Here is a 27,191-nt window from a genome sequence, read left to right as displayed (position 1 = left end):
CATAAGGCGGGTGAATACTTGTCACTGAAATCTGATCTGATTCTACTGGATTTCATCTGACAAGCATTTCTTAGGCACCCGTCATGGGCCAGGCACTCAGCTACATGCTGAGGATACAGAGACAAAAACCCAAACAACTTCTGCCCTCCAGAAGCTTATGTCTCCTGTGGGATACAACACAGAGACAAAGTAAGTATTTTCCTAGGTGAATCTTTAAAGATTTTCATTCTAGTCCAAGTGAAATAGCTCTCCATTTTCCTTGTGTATATTTGAAATATGACACGAAGAACACAATTAGATATTAAAAAGTCACAAGGTCACACGTGTATCTATGCAATGTGGAAACTGGTTGATGGCTCTTACATCTTGCATGTACCATAACCACCCACTACAATGTCCTTAAGCATCTCTTCAATTGAACTAAAAGACTGACTGAAACCCGAGGGCAGGCAGGCTGCTCCCTATTGGCTGCTCCTTTGAAAAAACTCTGGAGGGCAGTTATTCCAGAGGAGGGTAGCAGTAATGGGATACCTTTTGGTGAGCACTTGGTTCTGACAGCAACCTGGGGAGAATTTATAGATCTGGCTAACTCTCTCCCACCTTCTTTGTTCGAACGAGCATTTCATGATTGTCTTTGCATCGGGGAGGGCACAAATGCATCTGATCACTTAGAGAAACAGGTAAAAGATCAAAATCCCTACATTGAGGAGAAAATACAAGTCAAAGAGATTGAGCTGTGATTGGAATTGTGCTTTTTTCTAATTTCACAATGATGCCATCACATCAGGAAGAAAGCAAAACCCATCACACAAGCATCAAACAACTCCTGGAAAGCCCCAATGTAAATAGAGCCTTTGATAGAATTTAGTGGGTGTGGGCATCATACAGCTTGGACGTGTCATAAGAGGCTAAATGGGGCAGCACGGTGGTGCAGTGGATAGAGCACCGAGCTTGGAATTGGGAAGATCTGAATTCAAATCTGGCCTCAGACACTTATTAGCTGTGTGACGGTGGGCATGTCACTTAACTCTGCCTCAGTTTCCTCATCTGTAAAATGAACTACAGAAAGCAATGGCAAACCGCTCCAGTATCTTTGCCAAGAGAACCCCAAATGGGGTAAGAAGAATCAGACATAACTGAACAACAAAAAAGAGACGAAATTCTAAATGGCCTCAAAAATGCATAGGGGAAAAGGTACATGTACCTATAACTTTATTTTTAACATGTGTCAAGGCAGGCAGGTAACAGTCATTTATTAAACCCTTACTATATGCCAGGCACTGTGCTAACTGCTAGGAATACAAATACAAGCAACAAGAAAGTTTCTGCCCTTAAGGGGTTTCTGTTCTAGCCTCAAAGGAAGCTGGAGGGAGGGAAGATAAAGCCAGGAGTGGCAGCTGAAGCAGCTGGCCTCATCAGCCCTTCCCCCAAAGGGGCTCATCAACAGAAGAAAAGGGCTAGTACGGTGGAGGAATACTGCAGAGTAAGAAGGTCCCAGGTACTGAGGGAAATTCCAGGGGAAAGAAAAAGGTCAGCTAAGGCATGGTGGCCAAATCCACAGTCAAAAGCTCAGCTGGAAGGAGACACTATTTGCTCAAAGTTGCACATCCTTGTTATAAGAACCATTTTCAGGCGGTCTAAAGGTGAAACAACACAGAATTATATTAAGAAAATTTAGTGACGTTCAGTTGTCTACTACACAGTATTTTTTCTTCTCATATTTTTGTTAGTTACCTACAAGTTTCCAGATAAACCTGCAAAAATCAGACTAGACTACAACGAGAAAATGATGGAACATTTATTTCTTCAGGACACAAACCAAGCACTAAGTGCACATGTTCTATTCTTTCTGAGTTGTGGGTGACACAGAGAGAAACACATGGTGGCCCTAAACAGGCAGCAGCTTATCACCAGACTTGTGCAAAAAAGTGATGTAAGGGACATACTTCAAAGGTTGAAAGTCCATCATGGGAACTCTACCCAGGCCTTGATCTCCCCATAATCCTCCATGGAAGATCCATCCAAAGAGCTGGAGGCCTTTTTCTCTGAGTCTTTTGACATTCTAGCACAACATTTCGTCCTCCAGTTTGCTCATCTGTTACCTATTACTTCCATTTGGAAAGCTCTAGAATCATGTCTCCACTTATTTATTGGCGCAAATCATCATTGCTAATAACATCCCATGACCTGCCATGTATCTTTCCATTTGCCTTAGAAATTATGGTTCCAAATGCTTCAGTCGTGGGGCACCACCTGAAGAATATAAGTGGGTTTCTATGGGAATAAGCTTCTTGAGGTCAGTGGAAGCAAAGCACAATCTACCTTGTGCAACCCAGCCACTTTCTTTTTATTATTGTTCAATTCTAGCCCCTACTTCAATAGGTTGGGCACCCAACTGCCCATATATTAAGTGCTCATTAAGTAGACACTTAATAAATTTTTGGTGACTGAGTCTCTGAGGAAAGGCAAATAAAGGAGGGAGGAAATCTTCCATTGTGGCCTCCAAGACAACAAGAAACATTTCATGGGCCCTGAGTTATCTTACCTTTCAGTGCTCATGGTGAGCGCAAAGAAAAAGGTAACAGTTAAGATAACTTAGTCACCAACATCTTCTGTAGAAGAGGAAGGTGTAGAGAAGAACTTGACAAGATCTTCCAAAGCAAATCAAACTATTCACTGGTGTTCAGTGACTTCAACGAGGCAAAGATGACCACAAAGGAAGAGAGCATAAGAGTGGCCTTCCAGCAAATGTACAATATCAGCTAACACTTAAACAGAGCCTTATAACTTGATAAGCACTTTACAAACATTATCTCATTTGATCTTCACAACAACCTTGGGAGGAAGATGCTACCATTATCCCCATTTTACCAGATGAGGAAACTGAGGCAAGGAGTGGTTAAGTGCCTTGCCCAGGGTCACACAATTAATAAATGTTTGAGGGAGGATATAAACTCAGGTCTTCTTGATTCCAGCTCTAACATTCTAACCACTAAACTACCTAGCTACCTCATAGGACAAGGAACATCAGTCACAGAGCAAGAGTGGATGACAAGGACAACCTGTGTACATCACTGTAACCCACAAAATGAAAAATACCCAGAAGATGATCTCTGTACATCTTCTGGTACACTGTACCAGTACACTGGTACACTGAGGTAGTAAACTGATGTAGCTCCTCTGTGGTAGCTCCATAGAACACAGATGAGACTTGTATACGGGGGAGAATGCATGGCTAGCTTTTAATCTGTATCACAGCAGAAAGTCCTCATGAGGTTGAGATAGATGCATTGAAATGGTGAAGTTAAGTTACACCAAGTTCATATGCACAGCTTGGCTTACTAGGGCAACAATTTAAAAGTCTAACAATTTTCCCAGTTGAGGAAAACTCCTACTAAGAGATCACTAAGGATGATTACTTAATCACTTTAATAAGAAAGCCATGACGGCTCATCAGAAGAGGAAAGACCTTTGTTCTACGGCAGGGCTGTGGTCTATCCACTAAGTCTTAATCTGAAACTTCCTCATGGAGTGAAGACTTGTTTCTGGAAGGCTAAGCCAGCAAAACAGAAGCCCCAGCAAATTATTATCATGCTGGAAAGGCTTTGAATACAACAGCTTGAGTGTCCTTCGGAAAGACAAATTAACCTAAATCAGGACAGAAGAATCACCAGCAGACTGGTCATATGATGAATTCTTTGACCATGGCAAACCATGAAACAAATAAAAATAGAAAATTGCTCTTGGGCGTGTGCATCTCCCTTCTCCACTTTTGTAGCGACAGTAATTGAGGGGTATTAAAGGGGGCAGAGGATGCTAAGAATCATAGAATTTCCAGACCATCCACAAACCTGAGCCACCATTGGTACTCTGTGAGATCCTTGTCCTAAGACAAAGGAAACCTACCACTAGAGGATCTGAATTGTGTCAGTCTTGACATTCTTTTAATAAACAAAACTAGGTGTCATCAAAGAAACCTGATTGGAAATGGATGGGTTGGTCATGGGGTAACAGCAAGAGAAAACCAATGGGCAGCTTGTGTGCTCCACTGGTATCCTTGTGATATTGGGTCAAAGGAATGGATTCGCCCAGTATGGTAGGTAGATGTTTTGCAATGATTCTGTGGAAGAACATAGACAAGAGTTGCATAAGATGGGCAGACATGAACAGATCGTGATCTTCATTGTTGGAGAATATATCCACACCCAGGAGATCCCACAGCCATTTGAGTAATAACAGTAACTATGTTTATATAGCATTTGAGGGGTCAAAGGGCATTTTCTTCACAACCACCATGGGGGCTACTATTAAGAAGCACTATCCCCATTTTTATAGAGGGAACTGAGACTCAGCAAGCTTAAGGGACTTGCCTGGGGGTCATGCCACCAGTAAATGCCACAGGTGGAATTTGAATTTAAGTCTTTCTTGATTCCAAGCCCAGTGTGTTTCCTTCTACATCACGTCACCTTGATCCTATAACTTCTGGGAAAACCAAACGGAAACCCCAATACTTCCTGTCGATCAAAGACGACATGCTACTGTCTTGTATTTCCCCCACTGTGGTCCTTGTTCAGTAACCCATAATGACATGGCGATGATCCTTGATTGGTGAAGGCCCCACCAGGAAAGTGAAAGTCCTGGCAGAGTCCTTCCCTTACACGAGTTCTACACAGGGCCACTGGAGGACTGGTCCAGCCAGGTACGGAGAGGCTCCTCATCAGCAGGTGGGTTTTTTCTTAGCCACAGAAGCTCACAAAGACTCTGACTCTTCCAAGGCATGAGAAAGGTGACCCATCTCAGTACAGATGAATCATGGACTCTTGAAGCAGGAGGGGATTTAGCACAAACTGCTCCATAGAACTTCACAACCCAAAAGCTCGAGGGCCGCCAGGAACTATTCATGCATCTGACCCTTGAAGAGAAGAGAGTCAAACCTGAAGGAACTCATTGAACATCACGAATTGCAGAATGTTTAAAAACCAACCCAGATGACTTTGCAGACAAATAATTATGAAATTATCACCCATAACTAGACCATCAAACAAAAGCTTTGATCCACTATTTCAATCACTATTTCAAGAAGATTCTGCTCCTGGTGATGAAAAGCACTCTCTCCTTGGAAGTACATCAGTGTTGTCAGGCTAGCAGAACATTTACTAAATGTCCTTGGCCAGCACACAGCTTGCTGCCCCAGGGCTTCAAAAGAACTTCCCTCTTCGGAGTAAAGTGTGCCCCCTTCTCAAGAAGTGACAGACAGCCCCCGTGATTAAGGGCTTACTTTATGTGCAGCCCTGAACAAGCGTGGAGGGAGAGAGAAAGGCAAGAGAAGACGAGATAAAGAACTTAACAAAATAATCCAAATTTATCTACGACTCTAATCCAGGACACACCTTTACATCATGCATTTTCTCACTGGACTCAAGAAAGGACCCAGATCTCTTCTAACTCCTTATGTAACAGATGGGAAAACTGAGTCCTAGAAAGTTAAAGCGACTTGCTTAAAGTCACAATGCTAGCAATTTGTAGCGCTGGAATTTGAATGCAGATCCTCCAACTTCCAGTCTAATGTTCTTTTCACCAAACCACGCTGCCTTAAGAGTCAACTGGCATGTATTAAGTGCCTACTATGTGCAGAGCACTTGCTAAGCACGGTTATCCTCAATATAAGACGCTGCTGCTATTATCCCAGTTATCCCTATTATCCCAGTATGCAATTTTAATAAGTATTTTGGGTATACACTGAGCCCTGCACACCGCCTGCCCCCGTTTCCATCTACTCCACACAACTGTGAGACAGGTGGCAAGGCCTTGCGGTGCCACCTCCCAACCAACAGCGCTTGACATAATGGTTCTGGGACTTGCTCATGGAATCAGTCCAGGTCCCTCGTTTTATTATCATAGGTGAGAAACTGAGGGGCAGAGAGGGTGACTGCCTTGCCTGAGGTTAGTTAATAAATATCTATTAAGCACCTACTAGGTGCCAGGGATTGTGTGGATAAAAAAAGAGACAAAAGACAGTCCCTGCCCTCAAAGAGCTTACAACCCAATGGGGCAGCCAACATGCAAAGAAATGGATACCAAGCACACTACATACAGAATGGATGGGAGGCAGTTAACAGAGGGGAGGTACTGGAATTGAGAGGGGGCAGGCAGCTTCCTACACAAAGTGGGATTTTAGCTGGGACTTCAAGGAAGCCAGGGAGTTGAAGTGGGAGAGTGTTCCAGGCACAGGGGACAGCCACAGAAAGCACAGAGCTGAGAAGTGGAACAGCCAGAAGGCCAGCGTCAGTAGATCAGAGACTACGTGTCAGGGAGAAAGGTCAAAGGAGAGCGGCAAGGCAGGAAGGGGCTGGTTATGGAGGCTTCGAATGCCAAACACAGCATCCTAGTGGTGACAGGAGTCACTGGAGTATACTGCCTAGGGGGTGACATGGTCGGACTGGTGCTTTAGGAAAACCACTCTGGTCAAGCTGACAACTGAACGGAATATGAGTATTTATTAATTTGATTACATACCGAAGATACGCGAGCCTATTAAATTCTGGGGTGGGGGTGGGGCAAAAAGGAAGGCAGAGAGCTACTGTCAGCAGGCATATCTGCTCCCGTGGCCTTCCTGAGGAAGGCCAGTGCCCTAGGCCCCCTCTGATCCTCACACCCTCAAGCTCAGCACTGGTGGAAGATTCAAGCAGGCCAGTGAGATGCTGGGCCCCACTTCACAATGGCCTTTTCTGATCTACTTCACCTCTCTCTCACTGCCTCAGAGGACCCATGAGGCAGGGACCATAACAAAGCTACCAGGTTGGTGTGTTTGTTCTTAAAGAAAATAACTGGTTGCTAAAAAAATTTCAGAGGACCAAAGAGGCAACGGGAGAGCCCACTCGGGTTGTGAGCCTGGGGCCAGCATGTCATCAAGTACCACCTGTGTCGGAGAAGGGGCATAAAAGGCATTGAGGACCCGCATGGCCGGAGAAGGGGGTGGGATGAAGCAAGCAGGGGACCACCTGGATACCTGGAGTGCTGCCCGGGTATCCCAGAGCTACCCCTCGAGCCAGGCGATCACCTCCACCTCATGGGGGGGGACTCTCCATGGAGCATTCACACAAGCTAGCAAGCAGGAAGAAGGGCACCAGTGAGAAGGGGAGGTGGGCTGGCACCTCCACTCGTGGATGGGGTATTCACCCTCAGTAAATATAAAGAAAAAACAACTCTAAAAAGGCATTATCAGCATAGAAATTTATTTGAATTCAAAATAATGTGGTTTGTTTATTCAGAGTAACATAATAATCATCTAAAGCAAATATACATTGTTAACCCAGGAGTAGGCCCTAAAGATGCCAGTCTTTTGATGTCCAAAAATACTTGAGGAAACAAAAAGTTTACAAATCAGTTCACAGTATATGGAGGCTTTACTGGAAGGGCAGGTACACACACAGGGACGGACACACACACACACACACACACACACACACACACACAGATAATGTAATCAAGTCCAAATTGTAAAACACACAATAACAAGTTTTTACCTAATTTTATCAACTCCTTGGAACAAAAAAAAATCAGTAACTTTATTAACCTACAGAAACCATGTGCTTAAAGAAGACAAACCTACTGGGTGAGGGTAGGGAAGCTGCTCCTTATGCTTCTTCAGTATGCCCCTGTCCCCTCTAACTGTACCTCCTTCTCCCCACAAAGAAAGGTTTTATTCTGGTGAAAATTAATTGAGAGCTGGCTTATTGGTAAAATGAAGTGACTAATAACCTAGCTAAAGTAAGCCAAGATTCAGCTGAATTTGCCCAACATAATACTTTGGGGTGGCAAAAATATTAAAAAAAATTTTAAAGCTTAGTATTGCTTTGGTGTGCCTCTGATGTATGAAAGTATTTAATTAAGATGTGATTACTAAATAAACTAAAAAGAATAAGCAGTTTTTTTTTTAAAAAAATGGATGAATAACATTTCTAGACGTAGATCATTGTGACCTAGACAACCAAAAGTAGATGGGTCTAGGAAAGACAATGACTCGTGACCTTTGATCAGACCCACTTACGCCTGGGGTGAGCCACAAAGAAGCTCCCAGAAAGCATTGGGTCTCTGCCAGCGCCTGCTGCCACAGCCAGCTCACAAGCTCTCTTCCTCCCGGAGAAACTGGAAGACCGAGGAGAAGTCTTTCTGGGCATAGCCCTTGGCACACATCATCCTATAGATCTGGTGCGACAGGCCCCCGAGAAAGACCGGGCTTTTGGTGCTGGTAGCAGACTCCTGAGCCAAACCCAGATCCTGAAACCAAACGGCAAAGACAAGGGGAGAGAAGGAGAACAGTCAGGTTAGCAAAGGGTCTGTGGGTCATCCAGGACCCAAACTACACCATTTACGCGATAATGTTTGGCTTGGAAAGTATTTTACCTCAAACTGCTGTAAGATGGTATAAAACAAAACTGAACTTCCTTACTTTTACCTCTTTTAAATTTTCCCCAAAATTAAAAAAAAAGTATGTTGATACTTCCTATGGTGAGTATAACAAATGAAATGTTATATGGTGGCATATTTTTAAAAGAATTACGAACTTAAGAAAGATGAACAAACAGGTTAGCACACATTAGCATACAAGAGAAAAAGAGGACTGAAGCTGAAACCATGAGTTGGATTGTGTACGGGTTTTTTTCAAGTACATATTCCATTTAACACGTCAGTACCCACACTGCCCTGCTCGACTGTGTTCCTTTTGAAACTCCTGCTCCTCTGTGGATTTTTAAAACGTTCCACTGATGCATTTTTCTTTCTACCTTCCTTTTTTAAAGTCACCATCATTACCATCCCGCAAAGAAAAGTATTCTCTTTAAGAAATAAGTTAAGTCAAGAAACTACATTTACACAGTGGCCACGTCTGAGAACATACAGGCCAAGGGCCAGAAAACAGGATTCATCACTGGTCTTCAGGAGTCATGACTGGTGACTGCATTGAGTAGAACTCCGTCACATTATTTTCCTTTACAATGCTGTAGCCATTGAATAAACTGTTCTGGTTTTACTCACTTCACTCTGCATCAGTTCATACAAATCTTCCTAGGTCTCTCTGAGTCTATCCCTTTCACAATTTCTTAGGATATAAACATACTTCATTACAGTCAGACGCCATAATTTGTCCACTCACCCCATCATCCCCCACTGGTGGGTACCCACTTTGCTCCCAATTCTCTGATATGACAGAAAGTGTTACTAGAAATGTCTCTGCACACATGGGTTCTTTCTATCTCTCTTTGGTCTTGGGGAGGGGGGAAGGGGTATAGGGTTCATATCAATATTTCAGGGTCAAGGGGTACACACACGAAGTGGCATTTGGAATCTAGTTCTAGACTGCTTTTCTCCCATCTTACATTCATGTGTCCATCTTCCTGCAGACTTTCTAACAACTTTTATTTTCCTCATCCCTATCTCCCTTTTTGGGGCTAACTTTGCCAATCTTATTTATGGGGGTGAGTTGGAACCTCAGAGTTGCTTTAATTTGCATTTTTCTTCTTGTTATTATTGACTTGAATTAGTTCTTAGATACGGTTTTTGATAGCTTCTCCTTAGTTAGGGAACTGTATACTTTAAAAAATTTTAATATTCTTAACTTAAAATGCCAAATAAAATTAGAATTTCCATATAGAGTTGAATAGAAAAAGAAGACTGTATGTGAAACTGCAAACTCCTGTGATGTACAGCATGCCTTTCTTTTAAATTCAACATGTAACTTTCAAAGTTGCCCTGTGTCTCTATGATGTCTTCTGGCCTTCCTTCTGTACGTTAAAAAAATGCCCCCACGACTAAATTTTCTTTCTTTTTTTTGGGCAACCCTATTCATATCCCCCTTCTCCCTCTCATCTCATCCGCAGTAAAATAAAAGAAAAAAAACAAATTTGCACAGTCAAGCAAAAAAAAATTCTCTCATTAGTCATATCTGAAAACGTCTGTCTTACTCTGTATCATGAGTCCATCATTTCTCTCAGTAGGAGGTGTGCAGCATGCATTATCATCAGTCCTGTGGAACCATGGTTAGTCATGGCACTGATCACAGTTCTTAACTGTTTCAAAGATGTTTGTCTTTATAATGTTGTTGTTAATAAACATTCAACTCTATATATCACAATGTATTCAGCCATTCCCCAACCAATGGGAATACTGTTAGTTTTCAGTTTATAACAAAAAGAGCTGTTTAGATATTTTTATAAAGATGGATCCTTTTAAATCTTAGTTTGAACTTAATGGGGTATAAAGGCCTACTAGTGGTATTGCTGGGTCAAAGGGTATGCACAGTTTAGTAACTTTTGGGACATAATTAACAATTGCTTTCCAGAAACAGAAAGTTGGGAAACAATTTTTACAGCAAGTGTCTTTGATGAAGGCCTCATTTCTAAAATACACAGGGAGCTGAGTCAAATTTATAAGAATAAAAGTCATTCCCCAGTTGATAAATGGTCAAAGGATACGAACAGGCAGTTTCCAGATAAAGAAATCAAAACTATCTATAGTCACATGAAAAAATGCTCTAAATCACTTTTGATTAGAGAATGCAAATTAAAACAACTCTGAGCTACCACATCACACCTATCAGATTGGCTAATATGACAAAACAGGAAAATGATAAATACTGGAAAAGATGTGGGAAAATTGGGACACTAATGCATTGCTGGTGGAGCTGTGAACTAATCCAACCATTCTGGAAAGCAATTTGGAACCACACCCAAAGGGCAATCAAACTGTAATTTTGTAATACCATTTCTAGGTCTATATCCCAAAGAGATCATAAAAAAGAGAAAAGGACTTCCATGTACAAAAATGTTTATAAAAGCTCTCTTTGTGGTGGCAGAGAATTGGAAATTGAGGGCAAGCCCATCAATTGGTGGCTGAACAAGATGTGGTATATGAATGTAATGGAATACTATTGTGCTATAAGAAATGATGAGCAGGCAGACTTCAGAAAATCTGGAAAGACTTACATGCACTGATGCAAAGTGAAGTATGCAGAACCAGAACACTGTACACAGAATCAATAACACTGCAATGATCAACTATGATTGACTTAGTTCTTTTCAGTAATACAATAATCCAAGATAAGTCCAAAAGACTCATGATGGAAAATGCTATCCACATCCAGAGAAAGAACTATGGAGTCTGAATGCAGATCAAAAGCATACTATGGAAATATGCTTTACATGACTGCACACATATAACCTATATCAAACTGCTTACCATCATAGGGAGGTTCACTACACCCTTGGCCACTCCCCTTTCACCTTCCGTTTGTGTATGGTTTACCCCATTAGATTTTAAGTGCCTTGAGAGCAGGAATTGTCTTTCTTTTTCTTATTTGCATCTCCAGTCTTTAGCACATTGCCTGGCACACAGAAAGTGCTTAATAAATATGCACTGTATTGTATTGTATTGTATATTGCTTTAACTCTGATCTTCATTACAGAAAAAGTTACTTCCTGGTTTGAAATAGGTATTATTTACCTTATTAAAGAAAAGTCAATTTATCCCTATTGTTTTCATTTTTTTTAACTACAAATAAGCAGTGTGTTTATTGGTTTTGTTATTAATATAGAATCTTTTGTTTCTATTTTTCCTAAAACTGAATCTTGGTATAAATCCAATCTAAGCATTCTGTATTATATTTTTAATATGTTGCTTAAGCCTCTTGTCAAAAATATATTCAACACTTTTGCATCACTATTCATTAGAATTATTGATCTACAGTTTTCTTTGCTTTATCTCTTCCTGGCTTAGGAATGAGGACCATATTTGCCTCATGGAAGGAGTCTGAGAGAATGCTTTCTTTCCCTATTTTTGCAAACAACTTATATAATAATGGAGTGAATTCTTCTTTTGAATGTTTTTAGAATTCACTACTAAATCCATCTATTCCTGGTTTTCTTCCTCTTTGGGAACTTAGTTGTGGCTTATTCAATTTATTTTTCTGAGATTATGTTATTTAAATTCTCTATTTTCTGACTTATTCAATCCAGGTAGTTTACATTTTTAGAAATATTCATCTATTTACCTTAATTTATCAGTTTTGTTGGCATGTAATTGAGCAAAACAGTTTCTAATAATTTTCTTCACTTCTTTATTTACCGTGAATTCTTCCTTTTCTCTTTTAATTTTGGCAATCTGGCTTTTTGGTGGGGGGGTTAAAGATAAAATTAGCTTAGAGTTTGTCTACCTTGTTAGCTTTTTTTTTTTTTAACTAGCTCTTAGTTTTATTTATTGATTTAATGGTTTTTTGCTTTCAATTTTATTGATTTCTTCTTTGACATTCAGAATTTGCATTTAGGTGTTTTAGCTGAGGTTTCTGATCTGTTGCTTTTTGTAGTTTTTAGCTGTATACCCAATCGTGTTTTTTTCTCTCTTGTGTAGTTAAAAACATTTACACAATATTGGATACCATGAAGGAGAATAATGCAAACAAACGTGCCTCTAGTAAACTACAAATGGAATACTTCCTGCAGTTCTAGTCATTGTACTCCAGGAAACTGGACCAGAGTTAAAGAAGGTCCAGAAAAAGGCAACTATATTGATTAGGGGAGAATTTAAAAGTACTAAACTCGTATTAAACTAAAGAACAAATGTCTACTCTGCTCAGGCAAAGGGCAATTGGTCAACTAGCTAATCGGAAGCTTAACACATTTTCTTGGAGAAGGGAAATTCTTAATTTGCTTAAGAGGACACTTTAACTTCAGTCTGTGTGGTACTAACAAGGACTTCCCTAAACTCTCCACACAAATACAAATCCAATTAGCTATGAAGTACCCTTGCTAAACCATCTCCTGTCATGATAAAGAGAGGACAGGGAGAAAAGGTCCCTCTCTAAGCATTTTAATTCCAAATAAAATTGAAGGCACTCTTCATCCTAAAGGAACTGATTGAATATCAACATTTATTATGCCCTTATTACATCCAAATACCTAGTAGTAGGCAGTAATGATCTGCATTTCAGAATATGGGCTAGCACTCAATGAACATACCAATACTGTGATTTCTAAAAAGAAAAGACATAGATTTGTGCAACCTATTTGCCTCCATACTGCAAAAGGCAGAGTACCAAAAATGACTCCATTGGAACTCTGTGGGATGCTGCTGTCGTCTTTCTTGCCCTCCTGAGTGAGGGGACCATCCCTGTTCCACTTCCTTCTCTCCCCACCCCAAACTTCCATTCTTGAAATAGGAACTTGTAGAGAAAACTTCAGAGAAGCTTTAAAAGAGGCAGTGACTACTGGGCGGATGCTTCTTAGACACTCTAGAGAACAATCCTGACAGAGGCTACAGTGAAGAGAAGGAGGTACCTGGTCCCTCACAAAGGCCACTGAGGCCAAGCCCTTCATTTTACAGAGGAGAGGAAGGGAGGTGACTTCCAAAAGGTCACACCTACAGAAAGTCTCTCCAGCAGAATGTGCACCCAGTTCATCCTGGCTCTAAGCTCAGACTACACTCCATTTCTTAGCTTCTCTCTTGGTTTCAGTCTCTGGCAGCATTTCTCTAACAGAGCTCCCAGACACTACGAGTCCCAAGCCAGCTGCTATAAATGCACAGCACATGGCCATTACTTTGTGCCTGCAGACATTCCTTTTTTTCACAGGAGATGACTTGGTCTTGTATGGGGGTGATGCAAACTAGGGCTAGACAAGCAATCCTGCCCATGACAGCAAAATAAAGAATATTCTTTTAGGACTGAGACTAGGAAACATGCTTATAACATGTTAAGTGCAGAGAGGCCTAAGTGATGGCTTCTGGCAAAGTGAATTCCAAGCTGAAAGGACAGGTGTTCCCCAAAGAAAGAATGTCTTTAATACAATTTTTCATGTGCAAAAAAGTATGTAGTATAGCCCCTCACAGACTACCCCATACTTAATAAATAAGAGAGTTTTATTTTGAGGTCTTCTATTAGTTTGGGAGGACTTTTCTTCTTTTAAAGTGTACTTATAAGGCCAATAGAGGAGTTGGAAATTTTGTATGTTAAAAATCAATGTTCACTAATCTCATTCTGTGCATCTGATCTGTTCACAGAGTTTTATAAAACTGCACAAAATTTTACTAGATTATTTTAAAAACAAACTCAAGCACAAAATAAGACAAAAACCCTTGTCAATCTCTTCTATTAAGGTATATTAGCAGTAAAGTTGGAAACAGTTACTAGCATTTTCCTACCAATCTGGAATAAATTCTTACTCATCCCTGGTAAAGAGGTGAAAGGTAATTTCCAAGGTTGAAATAAAAAGTGATTTTGTGGCTTAAGTATATGAAGGATAGGGATAGATTTTGTTGAAAAAAAAAAAACTCCAAGAATAAGATAAAAGGGATTTAAAAATTAGATCTCTATCAAATATACAGTACCTTGGCCATAAGCATTGTTCCAAATCCACCCTGGTAATTATTAGCAGAAGGTACTCCATCCATTACCCCTGGTACAGGATTGTAAGTATCACTTGCCCAACAACGACCTGAGCTCATATTTAGAATTTTAGCCAACAGTTTTGGGTCAAGACCCAACCTGTCAAAGGTCAAAGAAAAGAAGTGTTAAATGTCAAAATGTGCAAGACATGGGTGACTTGTTTTACATATGACGACAAGGTGCCATTTCTCTCCCATTTATTATATGTCTTAGAAAATAAAAGAGTATTGATATTAGATGTAAGGAACCCTATCTTAAATTACTGTGACTTGAGCTAGCTGCTAAGCAGTAATATTTCAGAGGTAGGACCTTCTGTATTTAATGAGAACATTTTTCCCATCCTGCTTTTTAAAATAAATACTGCCTAACAGTGTTTCTGTGAGCTTGCCTGCTTACTGCAAGCATAGGCTTTTCTGGTCTTTTGGTCATCACTACATCTATGTGCCTCATAAGAATCTTAAAACAAAATTATCATCGCTAAGACCAGATAACGTTTAAATTCCACGTAACCTGCCCATGACTAAAATATTTCAAAATGATACATTGGCAAATAAATGATGCATCATGGGAGTATACATGTGGGTGCATTTATATGTGTATTTATGCTTTTCGTTTTCATGAGAATAAATGCAAGAGATGTGTCACAAGCAGTAAAAGAATCTTAAAAGAAATTATCTTGCAAAAGAACACATTTTCTGTTGTGTATTGCTGAAAACCATTTATTTATTAAATCTTCATTAAGAAATCTTGCTTATGAAGCAAGTCTGCACAGAGTTGTGACATATGCTATCTATTCAGAGACATGCATTATAGTTCTGGGTCAACTGCTGATGAGGTCACTGATCCTGATAAAACAAAGCTTGTCCGAGCAGAAACATCATTTGTCCCAACGCTGGGCTGACGGTGTAAATGGCTGCTCCATGTGGAGTTTAAAGAAAATAGAATCAAAATACGGCATTGTTTCAGGGCTAAGTATTTTTACCCGGTTGGGGGAACATATTTTTGTTAAGTATCATTCATTCAAGTTTCAAATAACATTTTCTACAGATGACTTATCCATTTCTTTAATATAGAGTTGTTACAAAAAAATTACTATGAAGTATTCTGGTCTCAGAACCAACCTCTTCTAAGAACAGAAACAATATACTTTATTACACAAAGGTAGATCAAAACAAAAATGTAAGTATATTTATTTTGTACATTGTACTTTGTGTGAAAGCAGAGGTGAGTTTTTTAAAAAGAAAATGATTATTAAAACTGACAATCAAACTAATATTTGATTAAATATTAACTTCAGCAAAACCTTTTGCTATACTGGTCCTGGGAATCCATTAACATATCTGGTAGAGGTTAATGACTGTTACCTCACACTTTGTATGTATTCAAGGAAACATGATTTGACTCCTGATATATCCAAAGTTATACATAAAGATCTGTGTTAAGATAGGAGATTATGCTGAATGTTTAAATATCTTAAAGAGGAGTGTAATAAATGTAATGGATTAAGTTAGACTAATCTTAATCTGAATTCATTTGCAGACACAAAGAATTCCCACCATTTTTCATCTTTTCTGAACTAGCTTTGCTTTTATAAGACATTCTAAGAGATGTGAAGGGGTGTACATTATACAAATGTGCGTAGTGTGCTATAGCTATATTTTTAACCAACATCAAGCTACTTAGTCAAACGAAATAAACATTGCTAGGGGACTAAATGCAAAAATACAGACTGCTGATTAGCTAATTTGCTTTAACTGCAAATAAATATTTTCTAAGTACAAATAATCCTAATTTAATGTTGCTCTTAATTCAGGGACATTTAAGATCTAAAGAGTTGTCTGTCTCCTACCACTTGGGCTAAAATTAGGGAGCTTCCTAGTCCAAAATTCTTTTTTAACTACTTTAGCATGTTGCTACTCCTCTTTATAACATCACAGGTAAGGTTGAGTAGGTGCTAAGCACTAAACGGAAATTCATGCTCTTTGGAAGAAATGCTCCCCATATCCAACCCCCCACTAAGAAGGCAAAGCATCTTATTCTAAGTAGAACCTGATCTACAAAATTCTTTGAGCAAACAGATGATAGGAAATTCAAAAATGCTTTTTGGTAAACAAAGAATTTTGTTACTCAGAAGCATTCTTGGGGAGGAGGGAATTAAGAGTGATTTTGGCAGTAATTTTAAGCCTCCACTTTCTAAACTCTGATGCTCTTCACTTCGATCCCCTTCAGAAAAGCGCCCCTCCTCCTGTTTTCCCCCTTCATTAGAGCAAGCACATCATTAAGAAGCACAAGTTAGAAGCGTTTTGCATTTCATCTTTCTGAGGATTCATCCAATGGCACATATAGAACTGACAGTTAAAACTAGACATGATATTAAAATCAGTTACTCAAGTCCTCTGTCTTCCACTGGGCCCGCACTCGGCTTGTAATGGTCTGAAACCAGCCAGAATATACAGTAATTGTCATTCAGTGAGAGTCTCCTAGAACGTCATGCTTCACTGGAGAAGACTGAGTTTCCATTTGAAATCAACAAATTAATCCAAGACAGGTATCTGAAAGGGCAAGTTTAATAGGAAGCCGCTACTGGGCTCTCAACCATGATAAAATGTTATTGCTGTTTCCCTGTAAATTGGCTGGGAACATATGATGCTCTCTGCATAAGAGCTCTGCTGCCGCTCACCAGATAGACCGCTCGAGCCATCAGAGTGATGACGGGCTGTCAGTCCCCATAATAACCTGCCGCTGGACGCCACTCGAGCAGCCACATGTGCGCGTGCGCGCGGGGGAGTTTGCAATTGCAGAAACCTTGTCTGAAATAAGCAGAGAAAGCATCTGACGCCCTGAGCACACTCATGATGCTTCCCAACGAAGCCCACAGTGTCACAGCTTTTCACCTTTAAAATGCAAGAATCTCAAATGAAATACTTGGGGAAGTTAGGGCTGGTGATGCCCAAACCAAACTTGAAAGTGCAGAAGCCTTGGGGTAACTTTCCTTCTTGCTCCCTTCTCAGCGCGTCACAGGAGAAGGGATTTCTGGAGGAGACATTTCCCAGATGGAGAGGAGGGCGTGACACACCTAAGCATCAACTACGTGCAGTTTATTTTGTACAAAACGAATATTTACCGAGCACTTAATGCCCAAAGTATTGTAAGGAACAAAAAATAGAAAGATGTCGTCCCTGGCCTATAGGTGCCTATAGCTCCTGGTAAGAAAAGATATGTTTGTGCACAGACAACTATAATAGCAGGCAGTTTATGATGCTGCCTGAGAAAGGTACTAGCTAGGTGAACATGGGCAAGGCATGTTTTGTGCCTGTTTCCTCCTCTATAAAATGGGGAAATTGAACTAAAACATCTCTCCGGCCCCATCCAACACTAAACCTATGATTCTATGGTAAGTGCTATACTGAATTCAATGAAAGAAACATCTGACTACTTACAATGAACAAAGTCATACAAGAAAGTAGTAAGTACCAGATAAGGTTAAATATGGCATACACCAATCTTATAGCTTATTGAAGTGAGAAATCACACCATATTTTCTAGAAGTCAAACTTGTATTTCAAACTTTCTGTGGCTTGCTACAGAAACACTGCAAAACACTGATTTTTGATTAAGATGCTTAAGTCAGTCACCTAAATTAATAAAGAGTTTTTTTCCAAAGAAATTCTCTTAAAAACTGAAATTATGCATCACTATCTAGTTTTAAAAGATTTTCTTCACCCACGCTACAAACTCTTAGAGGGATTTCAAATTACTCAAGGAACTTGAATATAAAAAAATTTTAAATTTTAATTTTCTTTATGCCCCCCCAAAGAAAAGGTTGATTCTGTTTATGTTTGTTCATAAAACGGCCAAAGAATGGCTTTTTATTTCAAAAAGGCAATTTTCAATATTAGACTCTGCTTTTAGGTAACAAGGGACCCAAACCGAAGGGATAAGCTACAATTAAGACACAACCACAAATTATGTTGTACGTTGTGACTTTTCATTCTTGATTAACATTATTTAAAACTGATAATAATGTTAAAGAGCCAACGCGTGATAAAGAAAAGGACAAGTGAGAGAAGAGATTTATCAGACTATACTAGTTAATATAAAAGTAAAAACAAATGTTTTTGAAAAATAATTGAACTGTGAAGTTAAGCAGAAATGCACATTTAAGAGGGATGGGCAACTCTACTTTTAAATGTTGACATTAAAACTCTCAAAAGAAATGCGTTCTTATTCCCATGAACAAAAAGAGACAAAAACAACACATTTGCCCCCGAGTGTATAGAATATAAATGCAGCTAAAGCACCCTGATGCCGCACTACTTTGTGGGAATTTACTACTTGGGAATTTATGCTCGTTGATGCCAATTTTCTCTTCCACCTTGCAAAGCTCTATAAATCCTGCCTGCTATCTATACTCTATTAGAGAACAATTCTGTCATTTTAAAACACGTCTGTAAACCATGGAGAAAAGACAATAGTAGAAGCACTCATATTTTAGTGCTTCCAAACCACTGAGAATCTCCTAAAGAAAATGGGATGAAAGATCTCAATATTTTGAAAAATGAGCTTGTGAATTACGTTACCAGGTAGCAATTCATTAACAAGTGCTGCAGCACAGGCAACTAGCACACTATTTTCAACAGTTAAATAAAACCAGCAAGCTTCTTCCATATGCCCACAGATGGGCCACATGCATGAGAAGAAGTGAATATGCTAAGCTTAGTTTTGAAAAGCCTTTCAGCTGCACTGTTAGTATTTCTGCATTTAAATGTCCTCCACCCATTGATTTTGTCACCGCATCAGCCTAATAGGGAAAAGAGACGAGTTCTACCTTATAAAAACTCAAAACCTTTAGCCTTTCTACAGGGCTCTATCCCCTCTTACTCATGCCCACCTCACTCAGCAAGGCCAAGGCTTCTTACTTGTCCCACAAGGGTTTCATTCTTTCAACCAATATTTATTAACCACCTACCACAGGAAATGCGATGGACTAGATCTGGAGAGAAACGCCAGGTCAAAAATTAAATATGGTGAGACACTCAATTATCTAGGGGAGGTAATCAGAACTTACGATACAAATGGGTATAAAGATGGGTGTATCTACACACCTATCTCCACACATGTATATATAATATCTTATATTCCTCTGTCCCTTTGGCGCCCACCCAGTGCTTCACCTACAGTGCATTATGTCACGTAATCCATATTCCTGAAATCCCTGAGAGAGCCAGCCCAAGGATTAATATTCCTCTATTCCACATAAGGAAGTGCATGGGTCGCAGAAGCTGAGGGACTTGGTCAACACCACACAATAGAGTGTTCAGATTTAGATCTGAACCAAGGCTTTCTGATTTCAAGTCCATGGCCTCACTGCAGTTTCTCTTCTCAGGCTCTGGGGCGCTCTTTCCCACCTGAGCCCTCCTTCCCAGTCCTGGACCATCTTCCATTTCCTGGGTGGGCATCCCCAAGCCTCAGGCCTAGAGTCCCCTCCCTTCTATCTGTTCTCTCTCCCGGGGAATCTAATTTCAAGTGTCATTTCTATGCAAATGGCTGCCAAATCTACCTATCCAGATCTACTGTCTTTAGTGAACTCTAATCCCAAACACCAACTGCACGATGGATTTATCTGCCTAGAGAGCCAAAACATGTCTCAAACAGAACTCGTTATCTTTGCTCCAAATCCAAACCCACTTCCAAACTTCCCTATTTCCAGGGCACTATCATACTCAGTCAGTCAGGTTTGGAGCTTCTCCCTCACCTCCCACCCCTCACCCTGCCCCCAAATACGCCAATCCACAGACAAGTCTGGACAACTATGCCTCCATGTCTCTCACAATCCATTCCCTTCTCTTGCCACCCTCGTTCGGATTCTTACCACTTTTTTTACCTTCCAGCTTCCGGGGTCATCCTCTCCAGTCGGCGCTCCACATACCTGCCAAACAGCTTGCTGTTTCTGGCTGTGTCAGACAGCACAATCCAAGCGACCCTGCTCTGCTCAAAAGTATTCCATGATTCCCTACCGCTTCAATTTAAAATACAAACTTCTTAGCTGGCCCTGAACATCTTCTGACGGCTGGAACCTCCCTTCCCTTCTCGACTTCAAAGGCTCCACGTTCTGACCTTGGCATGTGCATAAGCCTCATGCCTGGGAGGTCCCCCCTCTTCATCTCCCCTTCTCCAAGACCCCATCTCCCTGTGGTGAGCACAGCTTGCTCCCTCCTCATTTTCCTCATATTATACTGATCCATCTACATATTATTTCTCCACTGCCATGCCTACACCATTCCACCAACTCCGCCCACAACAGGGTATAAAATCCACAAGAACATGGAACATTGGCTTTTGGCTCCATGTAAAATATTGCCCCTTTCTTAGGTGGACATTCTGGCTTCTGAAGAGGGATAGAAGAAGAATATTTGGGTAGGGAACAATGATAAAAAAAAAACAGCTTGAAAAGAAACAAAGTCTTTCAGATAAAATGTTGAGGAGAAATACAGACCATTCTGAGAACGAGAGAAAAAACTGCCACTCGGAGGAATGTGCAGAGCTGGGACGGAGGTAAAGGTGGTAGCGAAGCATCATAGCCCATCAGCTCGTTGGCATGTGACTATTTTCAGTACTAAAATTTACAGCTGACAAATTCTGAATCAAATAACTGTTTGAAGACTAGATGGGTTAATGATATCATATGCAGCAAAAAAAAGTGGAAGTTTTGAGTTGTACCACCTAAGTTTGCGTAGTTTGGCTGTCTCAGCCGTGCCTGACTCTTCACGACCCCATTTAGAGTTTTCTTGATAGAGATACTGGAGTGGTTTGCCATTTCCATCTCCAGCTCATTTTACAAATGAGGAAACTGAAGCAAACGGCTTAAGTGACTTGCTGAGGATCACACAGCTACTAAGTGTCTGAGGATATTGATCTCAAGAAGACAAGTATTCCTGACTTCAGACCCAACACTATCCACTGTGCCACCTACCTGCCCCTCAACCTAAGTTAGAGGTGGGTCATTGCTTTTGGGGAGGCCCTGACTTGAGGTATTAGAAGCCAAGAAGAAAATAAGAGAAGAAAGAGATGGAGCAGATGAAGACAGAAAAGAAGCTTAGTACAGGAGGAATCAGAAACAGAAGGCGAAGGAGGCAAGAGAAAGAGATTATAAATGCTTACGCAAGACATCATTTGGAGGCGATTCAAAGTAATGGGGAGGACCTTCAGTTGTTTTTCTGGGAACTGTGCTGACTGGAAGAAGGGCATTGTTTTGCTAACGGCTGACTTGTGGACAGAGGACATGCCCCTTCTCTCCTCAATGATCTGGGAGCCCAGCTCTTAGTTGCCTGCTCCTCCTCAACTCCTGCCAGCAAACTTGGGGACTTCAACATACATATTGTTACTTTCTCAAAAACCCTGACTTCATGTTCAACTTACTCATTTCCCATGACCTACACAAGGCCTGCAACCCACCTCAGACACACGCAAAGAAGGTCTTATCCTTGATCATGCCATCACCCACAAGTGCAACACCCTCCATGTTGATGAACTCTGGAATCCCCTTATCTGATCACAATCTTTTGGGATTCTACTTCTCCCTCTGCCAGACCCAGTTCTTTGTTCACACTGTTTATCTCCAATCCCTCAGCTCCTCTGTTCTTTCCTAGGTCATCACCCTCACATTGGTTATACTCTCCTCCCTTTCCCATTATGATCCTTTGGTAAACCAATTCAATTCTATACTGTCTCATTCTCTTGAGTCCCTTATCCCCCTATCATATTGCCTATATTGCCCTAGAGGCAAGCTAGGTGGTTCAGTGAATAGAACACTGGGCCTGGAGTCTGGAACACCTAAGTTCAAATCCAGCCTCAGACACTTACTAAATGTGTGACCCTGGGCACGTCATTTAACCTCTGTTTTGCCTTTTTGTTGTTGGTCCTTTGTGTTCAAAAAGTGGCGAGATTGCCTTCTAGTGCCATCTGTAGCTCAAGGAAAGGAAATCTTTCCAAAGATTAGCTGTATTGTTCTTTACTACCTTCTCTCGTTTGAGAGGGAGAAGAGAAAGAGAAAAACAAGCTTTGTATCTATTTTGCTGTGAGTCATGCTGATTGGGATAGAGGAATTGTTTGGCTGAGAGCTTACTGAATAAAATAGAATCTCCTATAATTTGAAGAACTGGCTATGAAAATACTTTATGGTCCTATTGCTATCTATAGCTTAAGTGGTAGAAATTTCTCAAAGCTCCAGAGCAGACTTGAAAAAGCTTGACATTTCTCTAGTTTGAGGGAATTGCTTGCCATTGAAAGAGCATAACATTTCCCCAGCTACCAAAGGTAGCTATGTGCTAAAAGAGCTTGTCACTATTTCAATGTCTCAAGTATAACAGAGAAGAGATACCACCAAGCTGGAGAGCTGTAAGGACCAGAAGGAAAGCTTACAGGTAACAGAGGTTTGCTTAGCAGGTGATGCATCAACCAGCCTGCTCTATAAGGTGACCGAAGCCTTCAGGTCTGCTACTGTCCAAGGTTATTAGATGCCTTGAGCACATGAGTTTTCCTACCAAAATGTGTTCTTGCTAGTGTTTTGTAAATATATGCCCACTCTCCCCCCGTGAATATTGGTAAGAGAATGTGATCCAGGTTAAACAGTGGATTATTACATTATTCCTGCTCTTATCTCCTACTGAGTAAATGTTACCATTATTCATGTTTTTGTCTTCCACTAAGTATAGTCAATCCTCAACTTGCACAGGGGTAACATTCCTAGAAATGGGCATGAAAATTAAAAACATGAATACTGATACATTAAACTATGGGAAATAGGGTGTTAGGTTCCCGTGACCACCAAAAACTGTAATCTTTTGCTAGAGATTTATGAAAATACACTTTTCTGCATATAATTCTTTACTATAAAACATTAATCCTGATAATATGCACTTTTTGCAACAAAATAACCATGAGATAACCCATAAAACTCTGGGGAGATGAGATGGAACACCAGATAGGAGGGGCAAGGACAGAGATATCAAAAGAACCCCCAAGGGCAATCTGCCATGTCTAGTTTCCCTTTTGACTCAGTGGCTGAATTGCCCCCTGATGAAAAGTACATGGCTCAGAGAGAGTCCCTGGCCCCCTGCCTGAGCTTGGAACCTTCACTCAGGGCAGATGGGCCTACCTGGGAGGGAGTTTGGGGGGGGGGGGGGAGGCATGGAAGAGTAATGTTAGGCTACTCTGTAAACATTAGAGAGAGGGCAGAAGTAGCCACCTTTTCAGTTACCCACAAACTTAGCCGATCTTCCATTTTTTCAATTTCTTCATCATGTACTTGAGAGGTTACTTCAGTACTTTCTGGAAAGGATTTACGAACGCTTTTACTAATACTTTCCCTCTTTCTGCAGATATAAATGCTGCATTATGCCTCTTAATATTTTTTCTCTACTGCCCATAGCCATGAATGTGCCGTGTGAGACTGCCAATGTGAAAGTGAAAAGGAAGTTACTAATAAAATCACGTGAATGCTTGAAGCTGCAAAAGTTAACCATATGAACATCAAGGACTGACTGCAAGCGTTAAGATCAGTCTTGCTCTTGTCCTCTATTAATAAAATAGAATTATTCCTTCTTCTGCCATATCCTTTAGTAAATGTTTTATGTTTAATAGTCAATGGCATCATGGTGACTGATTGTGGATAAATATGAAACACACTGATGGGGGCTCGGGAGCTACAGAGTTGAAGACAGAAATTTATCCCTCTTCATTCCAAGGTTGCCTAAAAGAGAGTTTGAATGATAGCACTATGGCATACCCTACATTGAGAATCCCAGATCTGCCAGCTGTAAGTTGGGGGAACGAGTAAACTCAGAGAACTATAGAAAAAGGTCTATGACACACCTGAGCCATATACGTATCACCAGCTTGGCATATAAAGAAGTATAAAAAATGCTGGTGAATTTAATTGAATTAGAACTTCCAGAACTCTGTTTAATACCCAGCTTTTTTCAGTCAATTGCAAATGATCACCTATGTAGTCTGAATAGCAAAAAGTGTTGAAGGAGTGCCACATCATAATAAGAGGTATTATTTCACAGGAGGAATAGCCTCTGGAGTCATGGTGTTCAAAGGAAATGGTAGGAAATGGAGTGGACAGGAATGCCACGTGGGGAAAATTTACCAGCCTACAGCCTTGTTAAATCTCCATCTTTACAAACCCTCTATTTTTTTTGTCCCAAAACACTGAACTATGTTAAGACATGCACCAAAGTCACTCATCCTGTTGTCAACACTAATTAATTTTGTATGCATTTTTGTCCCAGAAATCTCCACCCCCCTCTTTCATTTGTTAACTGCTATAGAGCAGGACATGAAAATAAGTTGCAGGCCAGTAGTTTTTCAATTATGCTAAGTGACCCATAGACTAAAACTGACCATAATACAGATACACCACTTTGAATTACAACTGGTTTTAACAATGGCTACATACAAGACTACCCGTTTTGTTAAAGCTTAATACAGATATGCTTCACCATCTTACAGACATTCAATTTTAAAATGTAAATGGTACAGGATATTGATAAACCAATTAGCACTGATGCAAAGCAAATTCCTCTTTTATCTCAATTACAACATGACAACTTAATAGGTCAAGATAGTCCAACATCTGAGACAAGGGCCATTCAATAAAACAACAGCATCTTGATATGGTAATTAAGAGGAAATGTGAATCCATTACTGTGTTGTTTTTTTAAAATCAAATGCTTTTTGCTGTTTTGTAGCTTTTATCAAAAGTTGAAAGGTATGTTATACTATTCTAGTTTCATTAAATGTGTTCGATACTTTACTTTGAGGTGGGCAATTTTAGGGGTGTATCTGAAACAGGGGTTCTTAACCTTTTAATGTCATGGACCTTTTTGGCAATGTGGTGAAGCCTATGAACCCCTCAGGATAAAGTTTTTAAATACACAAAATAAAAATACATGGGATTACAAAAGAAATGAATGCTTATTAGAGTCAGGAATATCTAAGTTCAAATCCAGCCTCATATACTTACTAGCCGGGTGATCCTGGGAAAGTTACTTAAACTCTCTCTACTTCAGTTTCCTCAATTGTAAAATGAGGATAATAATAGCACCCACCTCACAGGATTGTTGTGAGGATCAAAGGAGATAATATTTGTAAAAGCACTTAGCACAGGCCAGGTACATAGCAGGTGTTTAACAAACGCTTTTTTCCTTCCTTTTAATAGAAAAAAGAAAATTCTTGAAACAATTTAGGTAAAATATTGGGTAATTTATATGTAAAATAACATAGCCATCTACATAATAACATTTACGTATATGTGTGAATACATTTTAATAAGCAAAAGAAATGTTGGTTTCTGATTGCAAGGGTGAAAAACTAGCCTAGTGTAATAAGAGATCTGGCTATAAAATATACCTCTAGGACTGAATTCTACTTTATGTGGAAAATATAGAATCACCAGGAGGTTTTTTTTTTTAGCAGTATTTGTCTGGAGGACCAAATTCAAGTTAAATAAAGTCAAATAATGATCTGGGAATGTGGCACACGACCTACACCGCTCACTGAACCTACCATTCATGCCAGTTCAGTCTATTGCTAAGGTACATTAACATTTTACAGTGATTGTAACCCCTACTTCAACATGACAGAAGAAATAGGAATGTCACAACAAAAATGATAATGCAACTTTTAATGTGAAAAATGCAATGGCACTTCATGACTCTTACAAAGAAAGCTTGTGTTTTCTAAGGCCCAACCCTCTGGTCAAATAAGCAAGGTCTGGAATATTCCAATATTCCAAACAATTGCAAAAATTTTTGTGGTAGAAATTCCTATGTGTCTCGTAAATACTATTTTCCCACCATACATATATATGTGTGTGTGTGTGTATACACACACACACACACACACACACACTGAGTTCCTAAAAACATAAAAGCTAACAAACCTGATTCCAAGATTCATTGTTTCAGCAGTCCCGATCATGGTGATAGCTAACAGCATGTTGTTGCATATCTTTGCTGCCTGAAAATAAAGTAGATGGTCACCACACTGGGTCATGGGATTGCTTTTGTCCCATCACCTCCAAAGGAGATTTGTCTGTACCTGGTTCCATTAGCCTCTTAACGATAACTCTCACCTGGTTATGCTCCCAAGTGTCTGAGTCTCTCCTTGGTAGTCAGGCAAATACTATGGAGTTTAGTCTTTTAGGTCAACATTACAAAACAACACAGAGGGCGATATTCTTCCTCTGAACATAATTTACAAGTGAAAGTGGACTTGGGCAAAGTAGGCTCATTAAGCACTAAGAAAACCAGTCAATACCATGATGACCTCACAGTCCCTCTCCCCAGTACCAGTGACTGACAAGGTCCCTCTGTGGGCTCCTCCCCACTGGTGAGGCAAGGTCACACAATGCAAAAGCAAACAAGGGTTACTGAGCTAGACCCCAAGCAAGATCACAGGTCACACATGTTCAGCTGGTGATGCTGGGTATGGAGAGGTCAGAGAAAGGGGAAAGCCAATGAGCACTAGGGGCAAGACTTGGAGGAGGAAACAGATCTCTAATGGTGGACAGGATTTAGAGGCAGAAGGAACAAAGAAAGGGATTCTAGGAAAGAGAATGGACATAAGTTAAAGGATGAAAGTGAGACAGCAAGGAAACTGGCTTAATTATAGCACAGCTGGGGAGGAAAGACAAATATGGTTTACTACATACGACATGACAAAATCATGGAGGAAGCTGAAGGCCAGGAAA

General features: G+C 40.3%; 1 protein-coding gene across 1 annotated transcript in view; it reads right to left on the bottom strand.

The window, feature by feature from the left end:
• Positions 1-7,214: 7,214 nt before the first annotated feature.
• Positions 7,215-27,191, bottom strand: part of LOC114050670 (3-hydroxyisobutyrate dehydrogenase, mitochondrial-like) — a 141,525-nt gene continuing 121,548 nt past the window's right edge. Inside the window, exons 6-8 of the mRNA XM_027872531.1 lie at positions 26,382-26,458; positions 14,377-14,533; positions 7,215-8,280 (exon numbers count right to left, since the gene is read on the bottom strand). Coding sequence (XP_027728332.1) covers positions 8,122-8,280; positions 14,377-14,533; positions 26,382-26,458 — 393 coding nt within the window. The 3' untranslated portion in view covers positions 7,215-8,121. The remainder of the gene's footprint in view (positions 8,281-14,376; positions 14,534-26,381; positions 26,459-27,191) is intronic.

The sequence above is a fragment of the Vombatus ursinus genome, unplaced genomic scaffold (genome assembly GCF_900497805.2).
Source record: "Vombatus ursinus unplaced genomic scaffold, bare-nosed wombat genome assembly UNPS02014799.1, whole genome shotgun sequence".
NCBI classification, from domain to species: domain Eukaryota; kingdom Metazoa; phylum Chordata; class Mammalia; order Diprotodontia; family Vombatidae; genus Vombatus; species Vombatus ursinus.
This window is presented reverse-complemented; position numbering and strand designations above follow the sequence as displayed.